Source organism: Nothobranchius furzeri, chromosome 3, assembly GCF_043380555.1.
Source record: "Nothobranchius furzeri strain GRZ-AD chromosome 3, NfurGRZ-RIMD1, whole genome shotgun sequence".
In the NCBI taxonomy this organism is placed as follows: domain Eukaryota; kingdom Metazoa; phylum Chordata; class Actinopteri; order Cyprinodontiformes; family Nothobranchiidae; genus Nothobranchius; species Nothobranchius furzeri.
In genome coordinates, this window is record NC_091743.1 from 68,435,253 (window position 1) to 68,456,610 (window position 21,358).

The 21,358-nt window shown below is 42.9% G+C and overlaps 1 protein-coding gene across 4 annotated transcripts; it reads right to left on the reverse strand.

Annotated features, from left to right (window-relative positions):
* Positions 1-33: 33 nt before the first annotated feature.
* Positions 34-20,529, reverse strand: LOC107385108 (death-inducer obliterator 1). Of its 4 annotated transcripts, none has more exons than XM_015958742.3 (16): positions 20,413-20,529; positions 19,265-19,349; positions 13,581-14,606; positions 13,037-13,442; positions 12,501-12,836; positions 10,276-10,492; positions 7,635-8,163; positions 7,391-7,550; positions 7,189-7,305; positions 6,949-7,104; positions 6,558-6,714; positions 5,979-6,477; positions 5,697-5,844; positions 5,499-5,588; positions 5,226-5,421; positions 34-4,390 (listed from the first exon to the last, which is right to left on the reverse strand). In XM_015958742.3, exons 3-16 carry the CDS (start codon positions 14,456-14,458, stop codon positions 516-518), a joined length of 7,764 nt encoding a protein of 2,587 aa, XP_015814228.3. In that variant the 5' UTR covers positions 14,459-14,606; positions 19,265-19,349; positions 20,413-20,529; the 3' UTR covers positions 34-515. The 4 variants fall into 4 exon arrangements, with proteins under 4 accessions (XP_015814228.3, XP_015814229.3, XP_015814230.3 ...); XM_015958743.3 differs by having other exon boundaries at positions 10,276-10,489; positions 12,501-12,839; XM_015958744.3 differs by having other exon boundaries at positions 6,997-7,104; positions 12,501-12,839.
* Between the last annotated feature and the right edge of the window lie 829 nt (positions 20,530-21,358).

The following is a 21,358-nucleotide window of genomic DNA, read 5'->3' on the forward strand; positions in this document are numbered from 1 at the left end:
TTATTAACTAGTGATAAAAAAAACACCAAGAAAAACTTTCAAACAAATTTAATTAGTTGAAACAAAAGCTGGACATCTAAGTTATTTATGGGATGTATACTGTGGGCAGATGCCTTTTAGTTCAAAGATGCTCAACATTAAGTAAAACTAACAGTGTTGTCTCCATATTATCCAGCACAGATATATGGCTTTAACTTTCTCCCACTTAGAAAAGTATGGTTAAAAACATCAGTATATACACAAATATGTTCATATTTACAAGTTGTAAATGGAGGATTCATTAGTTACATTGTGATTCTTCAACAAAACAGTACAGGTTGTAGGAGCAACTTCTTTCCATACGATAAAACAGAAATCTTACAATGACGACGAATAAAATTATCTTGAGTTCACCAATTTCACAATGGTACAACAGAAGTTGGGGAAAGATAGCAAAATACTGCTGATGTATGGGTACAGTGTTTTTAGAATGGGTATATTTAGGGGTAAGAAATCTGATGTCTATAAAACGGAGACTAAGAAGTGTCTTTGTTTTCTGCACTTCTGGTTTTATCCTTGGCTGTATCACGTTTATAGTCTCTTTTGTCCTCTTTCTTCTCTCTGCTTCTGCTCCTATCTCGACGATCTCTGTCTCTCTCTCGCTCCCTGTCCCGATCTCGATCCCTGTCCCTGTCTCGACCTCTGTCTTTCCCACGATCCCGATCACGGTCTCTGCTTCTGGATCGATCTCGTCTTCGATCTCGTTCACGGTCTCGTTCTTTGTCTCGGTTCCGTGCCCTGTCACGGTCGTAGTCCCGCCTCTCAGACTCCCTTCGCTCAGAGTCCTTCCTCTCATAGTCTTTACGCTCAGACTCCCTTCGCTCAGAGTCCTTCCTCTCATAGTCTTTACGCTCAGACTCCCTTCGCTCAGAGTCCTTCCTCTCATAGTCTTTACGCTCAGACTCCCTTCGCTCAGACTCCTTCCTCTCATAGTCTTTACGCTCAGACTCCCTTCGCTCAGACTCCTTCCGCTCAGACTCCCTTCGCTCAGACTCCTTCCGCTCAGACTCCCTTCGCTCAGAGTCCTTTCGCTCAGACTCCCTTCGCTCAGAGTCCTTCCGCTCAGACTCCCTTCGCTCAGAGTCCTTCCTCTCATAGTCCTTACGCTCTGACTCTCTCCGCTCAGAGTTCTTCCGCTCAGACTCCTTCCGCTCAGAGTCCCTCCGCTCAGACTCCTTCCGCTCAGAGTCCCTCCGCTCAGAGTCCCTCCGTTCAGACTCCCTCCGGTCATAGTCCTTACGCTCAGAATCCCTTGCTCTTTCTCTCTCTCTGTCCCTTTCCTTCTCTCGCTCTTTGTCCCTCTCCCTGTCTCGGTCTCTGTCTCTCCTCTTGTCAGAGTCTTGCTCTTTATGTCGTCCTCCTTCCGTCTCCTTGTTCTTTTCACTGTCCCTCCCTCTGCTGTGGTCACTTTCTCGACCAAGCTCTGGCTCCCAGTCTCTTTCTCTGCTTCTATCCCACTCACGCTCTCTGCTCCAGTGTTTTCCCTGTCCCCTCTCCCAAGATGCCCTGCCTCCATGGGGACCTTCCTTCTCTCTGTCTTCCCTTCGGTCCTCAGAAAGCTCTCTTTGTCTCTCCTCAGAAGATCTCAAGGAGCTAGGAGCAAGTTCTCTGTGTAATCCTTCAAATAGGCTCAAACGCTCTACAATGCGAGGTTCTACATCATCGAGAATGGTGTTGCTCCTCCGTCTCATCTCAGGGGAATGGCGACGCCAGTGGTCTTCCCTATGCAGGTCTGGGCTGTGGGCCCCATGGAGGCCTGGACCGTGAGGTCCATCTGGGTGACTTGGCAGTATTGGTAAACTGTGGCGAATCGGTCTAGGCTCATCTGATTGCCAATCAAAGCGGTACCTCTCTGCAAGTGGAGATGGGTGGGATCTGTCCTGAGCCGGGGGACCTCGCATATTATCAAAAGAACCTCTCTGTACTGGTGAAGATAGTGGCCTGGCACTCTCATACTGGTTATGTGGTTTGAAGTGCTGCCCACTCATCTCGGCACTGGGAGGTGGACCTCTTCTGTCCTCGTACTGGTTAGGTGGATGTGGTCGGTAAGTTGGAGCTGGCAGAGATCTCTGGTTGTCTTTAAAAAGAAGATGTGTGTTTGGATTCTGGTCTATATGTGGATTAAAGGAGTTACTAGGAGAGTCTTTGTTATACTGTTGCTCACCATACTGGGCTGGTGGGGGACCCCTGGGCCCTGGGAAGATGCCTGCCAGAGGAAGTCTGTTATCAAAGTGACCAGGTGGTGGTGTTATGAAAGGTGGAGGAGCTCTGTTAGTAGGGAAACTGAAAGGAGGAGGAACGGAAGTTGTGAATCTTGGTGGAGGTAAGTTGTTCTGCCCATCAAAACGAGGTAGCGGCAGGCCTGGAGGGGGGCCTTGCTGTCCAATGTGCTGAGGGGGGATGGAGGGATCAAAAATCTGTGATGGAGGGGCTCTCTGAGCAACTGGAGGAAATGGAAGTGGTCCTCTAGGAGGCATCATATTCTGTGGTGGTAATCCAGGAAGTGGCTGTTGCGGCTGTGGTGGCTGGGTGCTCGGCCATTGGTTCTGGTTCTGGTACGGAGGGTATGAGGACTGAGGTGGGCCATATTGAATACTGCTGTCACCTTGGAGAGGAGGGGGGGCACGAACAGGGTGAGGGGCATGCATAGAAGGGGGTCCTGACATTGGAGGACCCTGTAAGGGTGGTAGCATGGATACAGATGGAGGCCTCATCATCAGGTTTGGTCCCTGAATTGAATTGGGGGTGGGAAAGGTGGACCGCAAGGGAATGTCAGCCCGAGACCTGTAATTACTATCAAAGCTTGGTGTTGACATGTGTTGGGACATGTGACGTGAGTGAATGTCAGCTGTCGAGCTCTGAGTGAGGACTGGGATGGTGGAGGTCATTGATGTCTCTTCAGACTCTCTGTAATAATCTCTTGATGGTATATCTTGGCTGTTTTCTTCATACTCTGAGTCGTCACCAGCTTTTAAAACACTAGCCGCATTTGGCCAAACATTGTACTTGTCAAACTTTGTTTCCTCCTTAACTGGTTTTTCTTCTTCTTCTTCTTCTTCTTCGGCTTTTACTTCAATGTCTTCCTCCATATCAGGGTCTTCGCCCAATAGAGGAATCGACACTTCTTTCTTTTCCAACTCTGTGAATAACTGTTTCTCAATTTTGTCTTCATCTTCTGGAGGTGAAGCTTCTGGGACAGTGGAGGACTCTGGGAGTTCTGTTGTATTAGGCTGTTCTGACACCTGCTCCACAGACTGTGAAGGAGGAACAGAATCAATCAAAAGAGGCGACTCCTGTTTCTCCTCAGATTCATCAGACAGGTTGTTTCTGCCAGTGGCCTGGCCTGGATCCCTGCCTTGTCTTGGATCTCTCCTCTGGTTGATCGGAGGGACAGTTGATGACTTTACAAATTCTTCGACCTTTTTGCCTAACAGAAGTAGCTGGCTGTTGCCCAAGAGGGATGTCGTAGGCTGGGTTACAAGAGTGTCTGTGGTCAAAGAGGCAACAGCCGTCCCTGTGGATGATTGCTTTTCCGCTTGTTTCTGCAGCATCTGCTCTCCAATCCTTTTAAGGTTCTCCAGAATCTTTTTTGGATCTGAAACACTTTCAGTTGCAGGCTTAACTTGAGCTGGTACCAAAGTTTTGACCTCTTCAAAAATAGAGTCATCCTCTGGGTCATACGCCACATCATCAGTTTCATTGTCTACCACCTCAGGCTGCTTGGGCACCTCCGGTTTGACTAGTGTGTCAACTGGTTTTGTCAATACATTATACCCTCTGCTGGGATCATACTCCTCTTCTGGATCATATGGTCGGTCGTCCTCGTCTTCTTCTACTGGTTTCTCCTGAGGATTCTGGGCAAACTGACGCAAGATGGGGTCTAGCAAAGAAGCGGCTGCAGGGATGTCCCCAAACTGGTCAGAAGGAGAGTTAGAAGCCTCCGAGTCATGTTTGCTCTTGAACAGAGAGTTTAGAATGGTTTGAAGAGGAGTGGCGGTGTTGGAGCTAGATGCAGATGGTGACTCTTTACCAGAGGTAGCGGATGCGGCAACGGCTTTAACGGATGACAGCAATGAGAGGACTGAGGCAGCTGCGGTGCTGCTGGGAGCTTCAGAGATGCTAGACGGAGGTGATCCTGGGGGAGTTGTGCTGAAGGAGACTTCAAGACTCTGCTTGGAGCTCTTGTCTACTTTGACTGAATGAGTCGTCTTTGGAAGCCCGGTTTCATCTGCTTCTTTGGTTTGGATCTTGGACCGTTTTTCCTCAGCATCGAGCGATGCTCCAGAGCGCTTTCTGTCCTTCTGGCAGATCAACAGCCCCAAAAGTAGGTTAGGGCGAGCCGGTTCAAGGCCTGTGATACAAACAACAGCAGCGGTCAAAGAACTTGCAAAGGATTACAATTTTTCTTTCTAATAAAACAATATAACTCAGCTTATGTCAAACTACATAACTAGTTATTTGCAAACTTAAGATGGAATTGATTATCTTTACTATATATGGCATCATTACGTTTATAAAACCAAACTGTTTATTTTCTAGCCAAACAAACTCTTAAAATTGGAACTTTAATATATTATAAAGCTGTTCACAGAAATCAAATTAGTTTAATTATGTGACACAAATTATTACATTCATACAGAAGACTCAATTTAATTTGTTATGCTAAATGCTCTAAAACATATCTACAAGCTTCACTCTGATTTGGGACTCTGACAAATGTAAGACTCGATTCTCACCACGGATTAAGTTTACCATAGGAGCAGGTTTTTTTTTAGCATATAAATGACATAACAGAAAGTGACTGAGCCTGGTAGAAATGTTAATACATTTCTACCAGGCTCAGTCGCCTTAAATTTTGAAACAGAGCAGTCTTCAGAAATAAAGTGAAACTGGCCTGAAAAGGCATCCGCCTGTGATGCAAATGTCTATTTGAAATGTGTGATACAAAGTCAGAATCACAGTAAAAACAGAAGTTATTACATGCAGGTTGGGAGACTCAACAAGAAGTGTGAGCACCCCCTACAGGCAAATCCACATAAATGCACTCATTCAAATCTGAGGCAGAAGTACAATAAAAGATAATCACCACACGTACAGAGACAACAACAATTGGACATAATATAACTTACAAACAATAGGTGACGTTCTAGAAACCACTAGTCTACGTTTTCTTTCTGGACGCTTACCTGGTCCATCAAACGGTAACAGTTTGGCGGGTAGAGGGTCCTTAGAGCCGAGTGGGATGAGATAGAGGTCTTTGATTCGTCGGTTGTTGTTGGCAACCACACCAAACTTCTTTCTGCTGCTGAAGTAGGAGAAGAGGGAGACATAAGCCACCTCCTCTTCCTCTGTGGCTGGTTGGAACCGGATAAGACACAGCTCCTGTGAATTTGAACAAATGAAAACACTTAGACACTAAAAACATTTCTAAGTAAAAACTCCATCTCTTCTCCACAAACCTTGGAGAGGGAAGTTTTCAGCTTTCCAACATAATCCCATACAGTGTTGGGAGATATCCGGCCTCCAACATGAATGGTGTCTGGCAGATCCTGAGAAAATAACCGTCAACAGATTGATTATTAACTGTGAACCTGGAAACTTGCATTTAAAAAATGAAAAAGAAAAGAAAAAAAAGCATCCCTGCTTGTGTGAGTTACCTCTTTAAGATGTTCAAAAGATCCAGACACCAGGTAGGCCTTGGTCACAAACTTAGCTACTGACTGCATGTTGACAAATCCTTTCCAGATCATATCCAGACCGTGGAGGAAAATGGCAGTTTCCCCCTCAGGAGGAGGCTCGAGCGAGCTAGAAAACCAACACATTTCTTTTAGGCATAGTTATGTACAGCTTTTTCATCAGCATCATATTTGATATTAAATATTCAGATAATGCACTAAAACACAAAATAAGCAAATGCCATTCTTGATCAATCTAAGCACCTTTTTTTTGAAGATTTAGACACCACTACTGCTGACGGTGGAACCGGGGGCATGGGCAGTATTACTTTAGCTCCAACCTCCACTGGAGCGGTGACAGGAGCTGACACCATCTCTGCTACTGCAGGGATTGCGGGTTTCTCCAATGCTACCGGGGCAACGTTGGCCCCAGATGTGAGCCGAGCCATGCGCGGATCTCTGCGGCTAATGCTGACAGAGGCCACCGCTGGGGTGATGAGTACAGGAGTCGGAGCTGGGGGCACCATGACACTGGGCTCCTCCTGATAGAGCTGTAACTGAGATTCTGTAACAGCTTGCTCCACTTTGGACTGCTGGGATGATGGGACGGGATGCTGGTATGATAAAGGCTCTTGGAGAGGGTGGCTTACAGGAGACACATCTCCTGACCTGGTGGAAACAGACTCTTGTCTGGGTGCCTTGGAGTCAGGCTTCTTCATGAGTCTGGCCTTTTTGGCTGCAGGTTCATCTTCTGCCTTTTGTCCTACAAAGGTAACGTTAAAACATTAACCCACAAATAAAGTTGCCTTAAATCCGGTAGCAGAGGCATTTCTGTTATGTTACCTGTACATATTTTACAATTGAGGTCAAACAGATGGGTCCTGTGTTCAGAGGTCGTGTCTTTGAGCATGCTGCTGAAAATATCCACCATGCCGCTGCTTCCTTCAGCTGCAGAGGACTGAGCTGAAGCTAAGGGGGTGGAGCCAGACTCATCTTGGTCCTGATATTAAAAAGAATTCAAGTCAACCATCCAACAAATTGAAACCCAAGACGATGGCTTACACAACTAGAACACGTAGAACGATTAACTCATCTGCATTTTCTACAAGCAAGATTGAGCTTAAGGAAGAAATTGCACAAGTAAAGGCAACTAGATAAATAACACCGACCATGCACAAGCTTCATGCAAGATGGGGGAAAAGGCATGAAAGAGGAGAAGCTTGCCCCCACTTACAGAAGCAGAACCCAAGCGAGAAGACGAAGCAGCAGTAGAGATACATACATCTGCATCAGATGTTGGTGGAGCGTCCTCCATTTCTGCGCTGTGGGACTCGTGTCTGCCTCTGAGCCTCGACTGGCCAGAATGAGACCTGGAACTGGAGGAACGACCCTGTAGATGACAATCATTCACGTGCTTAATGCGTCATATACCATTAAACCTCCTGTTATTTGTTGAAAAGGAAGAAACATTTACCTCTGATGAGTCAGACATCCTCCACCCAGAGATCTCTTTGGAAAGCAGCTCTTCAGCACTTAGTCTCACCAATCTGAAGGGGGTGATGTCTCCATCAATCACCCTGTAGAACAAGCCCTGCAACAAACATCTCAAAATGAGACCAAACCAAAGCTGCCGAACATTTTAAGCATTGTCAGTGTGCAGCTTCATGCCAACTTACCTTGTTTTTAGGATCCTTAAGATGCAACATCAGACTCCTGTATTTGTTCTTGTACTTGCTGTCTGTGCTCAAGCATAGGTTTAACATCTCCTTCTCAATAGCAAACGCAAGTCTTGCCACTTCACTCTCTGTCATTTTCAAGTCATCGCTGTCACTCACCCTGTTGGAGGGAAATCTTATTACACAAACCTGCTAATGGCAACAGAAATGTTGTGCTCTGGGCATTGGAAGAGAAAAGACCAACCTTTTAAAGAGGATGTCTGTTAACGAGCGGCGGATGTTCTGTCTCATCTGGTGGTTGGGTGGGGGCCGCGACTGAGGTGATGAAGCAGGTGGATGTGAAGATCTGTATGAAGAACGGCTGGAGGAACCCGAAGACACATGAGGTGACGGGGCTCTTGGGGAGGAGTTGGAAGGAGTCTCAGAACTGGATTCTTTTTGTTGAGGCTGCTTCTTAGGAATGGTGAAGTTGGACTTGGTGACTCTGAGGGCCCCTGTGGCATGAATGGGACCAGGAGGGAATGGACACAGTGGTGGGACAGGTGCTGGAGGAGGCTTCTTGGACTTCTCTGCAGGTTTAGTCTGAGCTGCAGTAGGTTTCTTGGAGGCCTTTGAGCTTGCAGCACGATTGGACTTCTTGCTCTTAGAACTCTTTGCATCTTTGTTTGGTGAAGACTTCTTCTGTCTTTTGCTTGGTGACTCAGATGCAATGGAGGATTTCTCAGGAGTCTGCTCTGGCTCCTTCTCAGTCTGCTTCTCTTCTTTGACGGGAGCTGGAAATTAAGAACAAAACCCAAATACTTAAAAATCCGTCAGATGTGACACTATACTTGCATAATGATGACCATGTTGAGCTGATGGCACACATTACTGAACATCCCTAAAAATATATCAAAAAGCACAAAGCTTAATGCAAAACAAGTTCTTTGGGAGAATTTTAACAAAAATATTTAGAAATAAAAACAACATTGACAACAAAGAAGATAAAAACCCTTTTTATTTTACAGCTGACACATGTTGGTGTTCAGGCAAAGCTAAAACAAAACCCTCAGACACGAGGTTTTAATTCCTTAATGAATGACCTTTGACATGTCACCCTAAATAAACTCAAGTCCAAAAGAGGACTAAAGGAGTTCTAGCACAAGGTTACTTCTCCAATAATAAACTCATCAGCAGCACTTAGTGAAATTAAATCTTCATCAGTTAGCTCCTCTCTTCTGTTAAACCAGCCTCTCTACTGCTTAGGCAAGTAGCCTAATAACTCAGCAAAAATTCATTCTTAACGAGACAACCATCTTGGTCACTGAAATGTTTTCAGATCCACTGGTGATGCTAGAAAAACCTAAAGTTTGACATTAATATGGGACTTGAAAACAACTGGGCCCAAGACATTCATGAAGATGCTCAGATTGCTCCTACAAGCACACAAGTCTTTGGTACTTCACAAAAGTAGTGTGAACTATGTAGATGTCTGCCTGATAGTTTCTAGCTGCATAAGCAGAATAACCCCGACCTAATCATGTAAAGACCCAACATAACCCCTGAAACCAACATCAGCTGCTGTCCGTTTATCATTTGTCACATGGTATCAGGTGTGCTCTGCTGCAGCGAACACCACCATCAGAGAACATCCTGATCTGTCACAATGCATTTACACTACTCTTACTTCCTGACCTCAATCTTTTCATGGTTAAAGACCTTTCCTCTTAAGCATCAAATCTCATTGAGTAAAAAATATTTTTAAGTCATCAGGGTTCGTTTTGCCATCTTCTTCTTGTGCTCTTCAGTCTTTTTTCTTCTGCAACTACATGCACCCCCTCAAGTCTTCTGGGTCTTGTCTAGAGGTTTTGGGTCCTGGTTCAGCTGCACTCCACAGCTCAGATCTCCATGATGAGCAGAAATCAACAGGTGAAATGGATCATTTGCAGCCAAAATACTCCATCCAATGGCAAGCCAACATCGCTCAGAATCAATCAATGGAGGCATCCAAAAATCTGTTTTCACCTTTTATTTTTAAAGCCACTTTCTTAAAAAATACTGATAAATCATAATCAATGTGAATGAAAATATTAAAAACAGTAAAAAACCCAAAATTAAGGGCAAACATTTTATCAGCAGCTCAATATGAGTCACATTTATCACCTAACCTCATTTACTTTGAGGACTATTCGGACACCTACCTGTGGGAGAGAAGGACCTTTGAGAACAGCCAACAAACCCAGGAAGTGATGAAACTTGAGGCAAATGAGTCTTGTAGTTTAAAAACTCTAAACACTCATTTACACAACTGTTTCATTCATTGAATCCACACAATCCTGCTTCTTACCCTCAATGGATTTTGAAGGTTTCTACAGAGACTGAAACCTCAACAGAAATATGCACAAAAGTTACTGCAGGGATTTTGTTCTGTCTGGAACTCAAAAGCAGCTTGAGGCACTTTGATCCTGCATTTCCTTCAGAAACTACAAACTAACTTGCTTTTTAAAAGCTACTTATTTTAAATTTTAGTTTAAAAAACGTTTTTATATTTAAATCATAAGCAGGAGTACCTGGGAATTACCATCAGGCTCCCATACACTTCAACCAACTAAAGGAAGTCATTTATGTTCCAGTATTTTCAAATTAAAAGCTCCTACATCTGTAAATACTCACCAGAAGCCAGAACCAACACTTACCTGTTTGACAGCTGCCAGTAATTCATAGAACAACAAAGTCTTTACAGAGTTAAAACCACGGGTCAACTGTACGGGTCAGTTCATCCCAAATGTATGGATTACTTTTAAATGAGACCAGCGTGACGACAACCACATATAGAAGGGGGTAGGGATGAGGAGGACAACAACGTGGTTTCAACAGCAGCTCAAAACCTTCAAAGAGATACATACATTTTTTGTTTAACACTGTTGGTGACATGGGTGTAGTCTTTTCTGGTGTTGCTGCAATGTAATTATGGTCGCTGGACCAGGAAGCAGTGGAAGGTGGAGGTCGCTGCTCCTCAGCATGCTCCTCTTCGTCCTTCTCTACATCAAGACCGAGGTGTTTTTCGCAGTCCGAGGCACTCTTGTCCGTCTTTTGCCCCGTCGCTCCACCGGCGCTGCTCTTCTGGGATGATGAAACACACACAAATTCAGGTATTTTAATTAGCAAATGAGCTTTAATCACGCTAAAAATAACTTGACTCAACTCTAAATTACTGTTTTGTTTTCCAACGTTTCAGAAAGAAATAACAGCCAGGGTCTATCAACAGACCAGCACTGCTAACTGTTCAGTAACTTGCTGACTGATCTTAAGGCAGCTGTTCAGAAGGCTGATCTTTAAAGATCAGCAGCACTTGTGTTATTCAGCCATTATTTTATCTGGCTTTCAGAATAACTCATCTAAAATCTACCTGCAGGTGTCCAATTCTAACCCCACTATAACTGCAAATCCCAGAATGCATTGGAACAGGAAGCACTGGAAAAGGCTCAGTGGGCCATCCGCACTGCTAATAAGGACTCAAGTGAACCGTAGCCTCTGTTGCTCTCTGTTTGACAGCAACAAACTTAAAGAGTTCTGTTTGCTGAGAACATCAGGTTCTGTCCCGGTTCCATATTCAAGCCCCAAGGGCTCCCACCACCAATCTCAATAAAAAAAATCTCATCGGAGCTCAGAAAAGTGGTTTGCTGCGTGGTTTAAACTTTGATCAGAGCTACAGCGTCCACTTTAAATTTTATTCATCCACATTTAGTATGTCTTAATATGATTTATTTCGACTTAATGTATTAGCCAGTTAACTGTAATAGACCTGATTTCTACATATCCTCAAACTCAATTTTGTACAATTTTTACATAAAACACCTGTAAAAGCATATAAATGTATACTTATATATTTTATTTTAGTTAAAGTTGGACCCCCAACACACAGAAATGTGCATGTGGTGCATGAACAGACTGGATAAATATAATTTGTCATCATAGGCAAAATTTCTAAGGTTGTACCAGTTCCGAAATGGCTTTAAAAGCAGCTCAGAACAAGGTAAAAAGAAAAAAAAATGGCTCAAATAATTTAATCATGGCGTAAAAATACATTTAAAGTTATACAAGTTTAGTCTTGCAGATTATTTTAGCAGAACCTAAATGCAATTTTCCAACATGACAATTAGAACACAGAGCACACAGAAAAATCATCACTTCGTTTGAGAAAGGATGTTCATGTTTACAGTAAATACTCAACAGTCTGAAACAAAAAACGCTGGGTACAAAAGTGTTAATAGGTTTTTTTGTCTTACAGAATAAAAAGCAAGTGAACTAGAACCCAGTCCAGTCAATGAGAGAAGAAGGCTGGAGCTGAGTGAAGACTTCAACAAATTAAATTTATTTGGTGTCGAAATTCATCTTGCCTTAATAAAACATTTTCGTACTGATCTGTGTGCTCCAGCCTTCTCTCAATTAAAAATGAGCATGGCCAAGCACTTATTGTTTCAAATGTCCACAATCTCGTTTCCAGTCACCACTTAACTTTAATCGGAGTTTTGAAATATGAACTAAATGTTAGCATGAAAAAAGGTGCAACATTCTAAAAGTCTGAATGCAAAATTCTTACTGATTTTAATTGTTTTTAAAAGAAGAGAAAATAATGGTTTTATTATGTTAAACTGTCAGCAAATTAAAAACACGGAAACCCTCCTATCACAGGTTTTTAGCTAATCTGCTCATGGGATATTCCCACTGAACACTGGACTCTGATAGGGTGCAGAGGGATGCTTTTTGTGTGCTGTATTTTACTCTGTCCAGAAGAATGGTCAGTTTTATCTGCTCTTTTGCCACTTTTCAGATGACTTCTCTGCAAATGCTCTTAAGCCAGAAACTCAAACATTGACGTAATGTGAATTTCAAAAATGACATTGTTACTTTTCAGGAATCCACTTTGGAGAAGTTCAGAACAACATGAAAGGCTCCACAAACCTTCAATAAAACCTGCTTCAAGTGAATAATAACAAGACTGTTCTCCTTTCACATTTTGTAGGTATAAAGTCAAGCACTAATCTTTAATAGTCAAACCAGGCTAGGGCAAATACAAGAAAACAACCCCAACAAAATGCACATTATCTCCAAAAACAGTCCAGGTTACCTTTGTCTGAGCCTTGGTCTTGTCTTTGGGATCTTTGACATCCGTGATGGACTTCATGGCTGCTGCAGCGTGTTTCAGGATGCAGTCATTTCCACAGTACACAGAGTCTGGCTGGGCGTTACTCTCACAGCCAGGCCCGATGCATTTGGGAAGGGAAGCGTCTTCGGCCATCTGCTCGCTCTGGTTCTCGGATGCTTCCACAGCTGGTGTCGTTTTCACCTCCACCACTGTTGCGACTCTCTGCACCATTTCTGGTGGAGCTGTTGATGGGACCTTTGTCTCCACAGCTGGTGCCACCTTCTGGTTTGCTTTGGCCTCAACTGGCTGCTGAGCAACCTGCTTCAAGTCGGCGCAGAACATAATTAACAAATAATGGAGGACAATGTCATTAAACGGAGAAACTGTGTGCATACACGTGAGCACAATTTAGTATATAAAGAATCTATAGGTGACTACATAGCTAAAACAATTACATGACAAACACATAAATAAGATTGTGATTCATTGCAAGTTTGACTCGAGTTGAAGGAACTTACCGGCTGAAAGATCTTGATCTTCTTCTTCCCAGTTGGATTAATAGCCTTCTCTATCCTCCCCTTGATGCCCAGATCCTCGGTTCCCTTTTCTTCAGTTCCACTTGTTATGGATGGTTGCGCCACAGCCAGGACAGCTGATGGATTTGGCTTCGTCCCACTGCTGGTGGCTTTCTCAGAAGATGTTAAAGTTGTCGCCGCAGCAGCATCATCACTTTTCGGCTTTACAACCTCCGTGTTTGGAGTGAGGCCAGACGTAGCCGGCCGGACGACCTGGTTTTTCTTTGCAGTGCAATTGGGACAGATGTAGTCTTCCCCGTTCCTCTCCATCAGGCGCCCCCGGGCCTCCGTGATGCCAACGCAGTCCCCATGAAACCACTCCTCACAGCGGTCACAGCAGATCATGAACCTAGTGAACGGTGGACCAAATCAAAAATCAGCTTTTCTTATGCAACACGGAACAACAGATGTCCAAAATGATGACTCGAGTTTAATCTGGGAATAAAATGATGAAGCACCTTTTATAAAATGATTAACTGTTACATACCGCTTGTTGTGTTTCTGACGACAGATGCAGTAGAGGGCATTGGGGTCGTAGCCTGCATCATCAGACTCATCTGATGATGACGAGGATGAAGATGTAAAAGAATCATCCGCTTCTTCATCATCGTCATTTTTATCCTGCATCTCAGGCTTGCTTGCCTTTCCAATAACTTTGGGTTTTGTTTCAGTCTTAGCGGGAGCGGCAGAGTTGGCGGCAGGAATGGGGGCTTTAACGGGTGTTTTAGCTGCTCTCTTTTTATTAACATAAGTTCTTACTGGTTTACGAGTTTCCGTCATCGAGGGGTTGTCTTCATCCATGTCCTCCATTTCATCTTTGTCGTTTAATTCAGGTTGATTTTTGTCCTCAGACATAACTTTTGTCCCAGGGTTCTGCTCAGAATGCTTAGCATTTTTGATCCCTGAATCTTCAGAACTAGCATAGTTCTTTTTATCCTGGTTTTCTTTGCTGTTATCCAGTAACTGATCCTTTCTGACAGCATCTTTACTGTCGTCATCATTCTCAGAGCTCTCATCTTTAACAGTCACTCTGCCAGAGCTTCTCGTTTGTCTCCCTCCGTGGGTTTTCTTTTGAGTCTGCTTTTTGGTGCTGCTTCTTGTCCTCCTCTCCGGGGACTCCGGTTTGTCCTCTACAGCCTTGGAGTCGGCACTGCCATCAAAACTGGCCTCGGAGGCCGTTTCTGCATCGGTTGGAGTTTGCGAAGGAGGGTCTCCGCTTTCCACACTGGGAGGAGCGCTCTTTCTTGACCCTCTTTTTGCAGTCAAGAGAAATTCTTCAAGCTTGTCGGTTCTCTTGGGCTGTCTGCCACTGCGCCGCACTGGACAGCGGCTTTCTGGACTGTCGGTTGCTGCCTCCACTGGCATCTCTCTTTTTGACAGTTGACCGACGGAAGCCCAAAATCTTCTTTATGTCACTTTTGGTGTGAAGACTATTTTACCGGCTGCTTTAGCAACTCTTTGGCCACATTCTTGCTCTGTGTTTGAAACTGTTCCTTCTGCCCCTTACCAAAGCCTGTGAACAAAAGTCATGACAGCCAATCACTGAAGTGCAGTTGGAAAACTAAATCAACTCCACCAGAACCAGACATAGGGGACTCTTTAAAAATAAGAGCGGCTACTGTCACTGGGTTACTGAGAGCAGCCAGACTATAGACAGAGCTGGGGACGCTTCATTTCTTTGGGACATTTACATACTCTATCATGATGATTATGCATCTGTAAGGCCTTTTAATTAATAATGCTGCAGTAAAAAGGAGTGTAATGGAAATCAGTGTAATTGTGTCCCTTTAAACTGCTTTAAATAGTCAGATCTTTCTGATCCAAGAACATAAGACAGGAAAAGTTATCTTACAAAAATGTATGTTTACAACTTCTGAAGAAATGCAAAAACTGACTTAAACGTGTAAAAAAATTTAATACAAAAGTGACCCATCTGCAAAAAAACACTGATTATCTAAGGCTTATTTTATGTATGTGGTTTGATTTCTAATTTATACTTTTTTTCCCGGGATCATTCCACCAAAATATTCAAAATCACTTTTTTTTCAAAGGCAATTAAAAACTCAATGGTGAAGAATGTTAAAGTACCAAAGTGAGCACGAGGACTGTTGATGGGAGCACATAAATAAGTTCTGCCTGTGTGCAAAAAGCAGAGAGCACGAGTCAGGTCCGCAGAAACAGTCCACCCTATTGTGGACATTTCAACACAAGCAGTGACGGCCGAGTTAGTACAGTGTTCTGTCAAATAATGGTTTTCCTCTATGGAAGTATGCAGCTTGTGTGTCTCTCGCTCAATAGCCTCTTTTATAAGACATACCATTACAGAGTGATAAATTCAAATTTGTGGGTCTAGTAAATGCGGCAAGGAGCAAAGGGGAAAGGTAATAAAACTCGATTCTGATGCGCTTAGCCTCGTAGTAATATTGCTGCATGAGCCCCTCGCCTTTGACGGCTTAACGCTTGTCAGCCCCGCTAATCCCTTTGGAGCGACTGTGGGAGCCCCCGACCGCAAAAGAGGGTGGTCGCGTTAGTGACGTATACTGCGTGCTAAATGCCGGCCGGAAGGGATATAAACACAGATAAACATGGCCTCTCATGAGTATCTTTCAACCACCTACAACATGGCAAACTGGACGGACGCGGAGACCATGGAGCTTTTGGTCGTGCGAGCGGACGAACAGATTAGTCGACTTTTTACGGGGACGGTGACAGACAGCCGGCTGTTTGACAGAGTGGTGAAAACACTGGCTGAGCTGAGTCAAGCGGGACAAGAAGCAGGTCACATCAAAGCTAAAGGTCCTGAAAAAGAAATGTCATCAGTCTGACATGTCTTCCGTCTGACGCTGAATGTGTGACCCTGTACGTCACATGCGGGGGGGCTGACCAGCGACCTCCTTTATCCCGTCTTGGTCTTTATCCCGTCTTGGTTTGAGAGGTGCCTGATGGCAGTTTATTCTAGCCTCAGCTTTGCTACTATAGATTAGGGATGCACCGATCAGGTTTTTTTTGCTGCCGATCACCGATACCGATATCAAAGAATGCTGATCACCGATACCGATCACGTGGATTGGCCAGAAATTTTCTACAACATTATAATGAGTGCTACAAACTACATAACCTGGGAATAAAGGAAATGTAACCTAATCTAAAATGGTCTGTATTAAGGTTGTCACGGTGTGAAAATTTAACCTCATGGTTATTGTGACCAAAATTACCACGGTTTTCGGTATTATTGCAGTATTTTTTTTAAACGTGCTAAATTTTCACACAATTAAATAAACCCTGTATGTCAGGAAATATTGTCCTCAGTTTGTGTCTAAATTTTGCCTAAAATGTGTTATTTTGTAATTATGTTGTTTATTTGTTTACATTTTTTCCCATTAGTCTTTAAAATACCAATATTTGCCCATAACTTCTTATTTTATGTCTGTTGTCATCATTTTAAAAATATTAGATTAGATGATACTCAGTACTCAAGTAGCCTTCTAATCAGATACTTTTTTACCCTTACTTGAGTAATAAACCCTATATCAGGAAAATATTGTCCTCAGTTTGTGTCCTTCCAGTGAGCTTTGCAGATTTGGGAAAATGTCATCAGGCAGTAATCATTGTTAAATTCATAATTATTCTAGAAGAGAGGCCAACTCTTATCTGCCCCTGGGAGCCCCGTAATGCATAGCGTCATTTCAATATGGGGGTGTCCGTGACACGGTTTATATGCAGGTAGCGGTGCTGCGGCTGCTTTATATAGCGACTCGTTGCATTCTCCCTCAACCCAAATCCTCGGATCACGCATTTTAGCCAAAACGCTAACGTTAGCTTGCCTTGCGTTGACTGTAGAGTTGTGGGTAATGGTCACGCAGATGTGTCATGAGATTTGAAGCGTTGCTGCCTTTCACAGACACTTTTTCTGCACGTGCTGCAAACAGGATAGCCGTCTTCTATAAACTGTCCCTCGGCATTCTTCAAATATCCAAAAGATGCCCGTACTTCCGACTTTGTCTTCTTTGAGGGATAAAAAATGTCCTCCTGAGAACTGCCGTCTCCTCCTTTGGCCATTATTTCAGCTTTAGCTTCAAGAAAGTTTTGGTTGTAAACAATAAAGCGCGCATGTGCCGCCGGCAACTTCAGCAGATGATACGGTGGCTGGTAAGGATCACCGCGCCTACGGTAAACCCACCGAGATAATATAGTTTTTTTTAAAACAAGACGGTTATTATTGTCAACTTTTTTTACCGGGGTTTACCGCTACACCGGTTACCGTGACAACCCTACCTGATCGGTCTGCTTTGATCTATTTTTGAAAACTCCGAGCAAAACCGATAGGGGCGCTATCGGCCAATTGGGATCAAATGCCGATCCATCGGTGCATCCCTACTATAAATGCCAAAATCCTCCCCAGGGAGCAGCGGCAAATCTCGTTTTGCAAAAGCTATGGTCCTGTAAAAACTGCTAATGCAACATTATCCCTCTTCTGCTACTTTAGTTCAGTGAATCAAGTCACAATACTACTAAAATACACATTATTCTGTCTAAGAATAAAACAAGTGTTTTGATGAATGACTTTTTCTGTTTCATTCATAAAAAGTCTTTGAGAATTCACAAAGAGGTGGGGGAGGCAGAAAAATCCATCTTCATTTTTTATTTGCATCAGAATCCTCCGATCATCAACTGAATCAACTAGTGAGGAGTCTAAAGAACCCTCACTCCTAATATTAGCAACACATTGTTTGGAGAACTCAACACATGCTCACTTTGGCAAATCTGCATCAAATGATGTAATGCTGCCATGCACGATTTGTAGAAATGTGTCGATTTTGGTGCTGAAAGCTAAAACTGATCGATTCTCATGCAGCTTTAACCTGCTGAATCCAATTTACCTCAAATAGCTTTTATTAACAACTATATTAGATTTAACTGAAAAGTATGACCCCCGGAGTTAAAAATTCCACATGGAATGAAAATACTAGACAATTTTGGAGCATCCCTAAAAAAATGCATAGTTTCTATGGCAAAAAAATGTATTCACAAAAAACTTGATGAAACAAACTTCTGAGTTAAAAAAAAAGAAAAGGGATCTAGTTTCTGAAACTATAACTTAGTTATACAAAAATATTCATACACTTTTGCTGGTGCAGCATAATAGACCCTGAGCACAATAGCAAATGCATAGTTCTGGTTGATAACTCCGAAGACCCATGGTACATCCATTCCCCTACACAGTGATGACAACATGGGCAGTGCATGCAGTAAACTGTACTTTTCAATGACGTTCATCGCATTGTCGACACTATCATTTGCTCCACAAAGCAAACGAGAAAACAGATTCAAATTGTACATATCCCCGTATGTGCACAACTATGAAGGTGAGCACACAACGGACTGTGCTTACTAGTGCGAACGTGACTAAAAGGGGTGTGAAAACACCATAGTATTACCAATAAACAGTAACTATAGTTCCTTTTTTGTTTTGTTTTTTGCTACCTGGACCTTATTTATACTATGCAAGAAAAATAAGAAATATCCATCTACGATCGGCGTATATTCGTAATGGAAGTTGTTGTGGCAGCAGTGCAGCCCCCAAACAAAGCATCATCTTCCACTGAAGTTCTCCATTTCGCCAAATATTTCGTATGAATCACTAGCACAATACCCGATAGTTTCGGAGTGACTCAAACGTGTTATTATACAGGTTCCTTTAAAGACGTTTAAGTGAAACTAACCGTTGGTGATTTCAGTGACACCACGACTGATCATCAATTATTATTATTAGTTATTTAGCATTATTTAGGGGCTGCATTGCTACACCAACTCCAGTTATATTAATTTATGCAACTATAGAAGTAGAAAAACAGAGTCAGCTGTGCTGCTATCCACCTGTTTCTAGCAGCTAAATCGCTTTACTTTCATTTATTTTGATCAAAGGGGTGGGGTGTAGGTTCACACGCACAAACCAGCAGAAATGTCAAAGCAAAATTTTACAATATCTTAATTTTTCCTCTCATTTACGCATTTTCACTAGCATACTAGCCGAAATATACTTCCGGTTGAAACCATGGAAATTAGCGTTTTTTCGTGCACAGGATTATGAAAATGTGAACTTTAAATTCGACATGACTACATCACTACGATTTATATAACTATAATTGCATATAAATAAAGTGTACATACCTGCAAGCGGAAAGGATTTGTCAGGAGGTGCCTCTTCAAACTAAAAGGCTCTTCAAATTCAGTTAATAGTTTTAGGTTCAGGAACCTGTCAAAGAGGAAACACAAACGTACACTAGTGAGGACCCTAACAACTACTATGTTTTCCTTGTTAGGATCTCTGTAAAAACGAAATAGCTCCCATCAGCTAGCACCCGTGTGTTTCTGACCAGTCGTGTTTAGTGATTGTTTACGTTTGGTTCACAAGCAGCAAGTTTAACACGTCGATGATGCAGAGATCGATTTAAGTGTGGTCACGACTTCGTGCCACGTGAATAGGAGGACAACAGAAGGGCGGGAGGGGTCCGAACTAAAACCTAATTTAGGACGATAACGGAGTATTCCCATAAGCATAAACGAGTCGAGGTGGTGTTAAATCCGGTTTGATCACTGCGGCAGAAGGGGGGGGGGGGGGGGGGTAAATCGTAGATTTAGGACGGAAAGCTGCGGACGGCCTACAAAATCCCAGCGACAATCGTGCAATAAACCACAATCACGTGATCAACTTTCCATTAGTAAACCACGCACGTTAGTGTATTTGCTAAAATGTATTCAGAATGCTTAAGTAAATCATATTTTTCCCACGCGCTGCCAGAGGTTAGCCTTAAAACATTGCGCCGCCAAACATTTACATCAACAACCCAAATGAAGCACAAACATCCAATCACACATAGGAACAGTTCTTTTTAACACAATTGAGTGACGATAAAAACATGTTCGACTCATTGCTCATCGTTTGTCGTAATGTGTGGCTCCGTCTCACAACGTGGAGCTAAGCGTTGCGAACCACAGGACAAGCTAATCTTGTTAGCAGCTAAAGGCCACATTTTTGGTGAAACCGTTACCAGTCATTTAGTCTTCGATATACGCATTTGACGCTTAAAATATGAACTGCATGCATTTATTTACCAGCACAAGCATTTCTGGATCAAAGTGCGCAATCGAAAATACATTTACGACGCAGATGCTTAAAATGAAACCCGTTTGCGTCAGTCATGGGCATCTTCATTATCCTTATCCAGGCCTACAAATTACTGCAAATACCGAACACATTCGCATTCTCTAAACTTTACATGGTACACAACTTAATTACATGCTACTTTTCTACCCACCTAAATACTAAAAAAGCGACGACATGCCCTCGTTTCGGTCAGTCCTCCATTTTCCAATCCCGTTGGATCCAACTGACTGCGGCAGATGGCTGACGGATACACAAAATATTTACTTACAGCACCCCCGCTGGCCGGGAGGTGAACTGAGCCTGCTTTCTTATATGGATACCTTTATAAATTCAAACGACCAGAAAGTTGCGCTTGTACAAACTGACCTTTTATGATTAAAAATAATATAATTAAAAAGATGTTTCAGAGGAACTGGGTACACTTATTTTAAAACCCAGCAAAACGATTTACAAAGGCAGCATCTATGGACAGTGAAAACCAGTGAAGTACACAACCGCTTCCTTTTGATTCAAATCGTATTTACTCTGTATTCACTGATGCACTAGCTTGTTCAGCTATGATTGGACCACATTTTCCTCCCCTACATGTATCATTCCTAATTTGTCATTTTTTTTATCTCTATATGTTTGTATTTCATGATTATTTTAAATTAGTCTTTAGGTATAAGGCAACATTTGCATCGTTCCAGTGTATAACACAAATCTACAATGACTAAATTAATGTTGATATAATCATTAAACCCACTTGCTTAAAAATGTATTTATAATTTTCTTTGACATATACATCAGACATAAAAAACACTAATTAACAAATGATACAAAATGTGTCATGTACATCCAGTGCTGCCAGTAGTCCTCTATTCAACATCATAATCAGCCATGTTTGTGTAAACTGTCTAACTCCAACTGAACATTGTGTTTGTTTCATGACATCCTTGCATGGGCTTAGTGGGCGACGGTGGCAAAGGAGTTAAGTGCTCGCCCCGTAATCGGAAGGTTGCAAGTTCGAGCCCCGCTCAGTCTGTCGCTGTCGTTGTGTCCTTGGGCAAGACACTTAACCCACGTTGCCTGCTGGTGGTGGTCGGAGGGACTGGTGG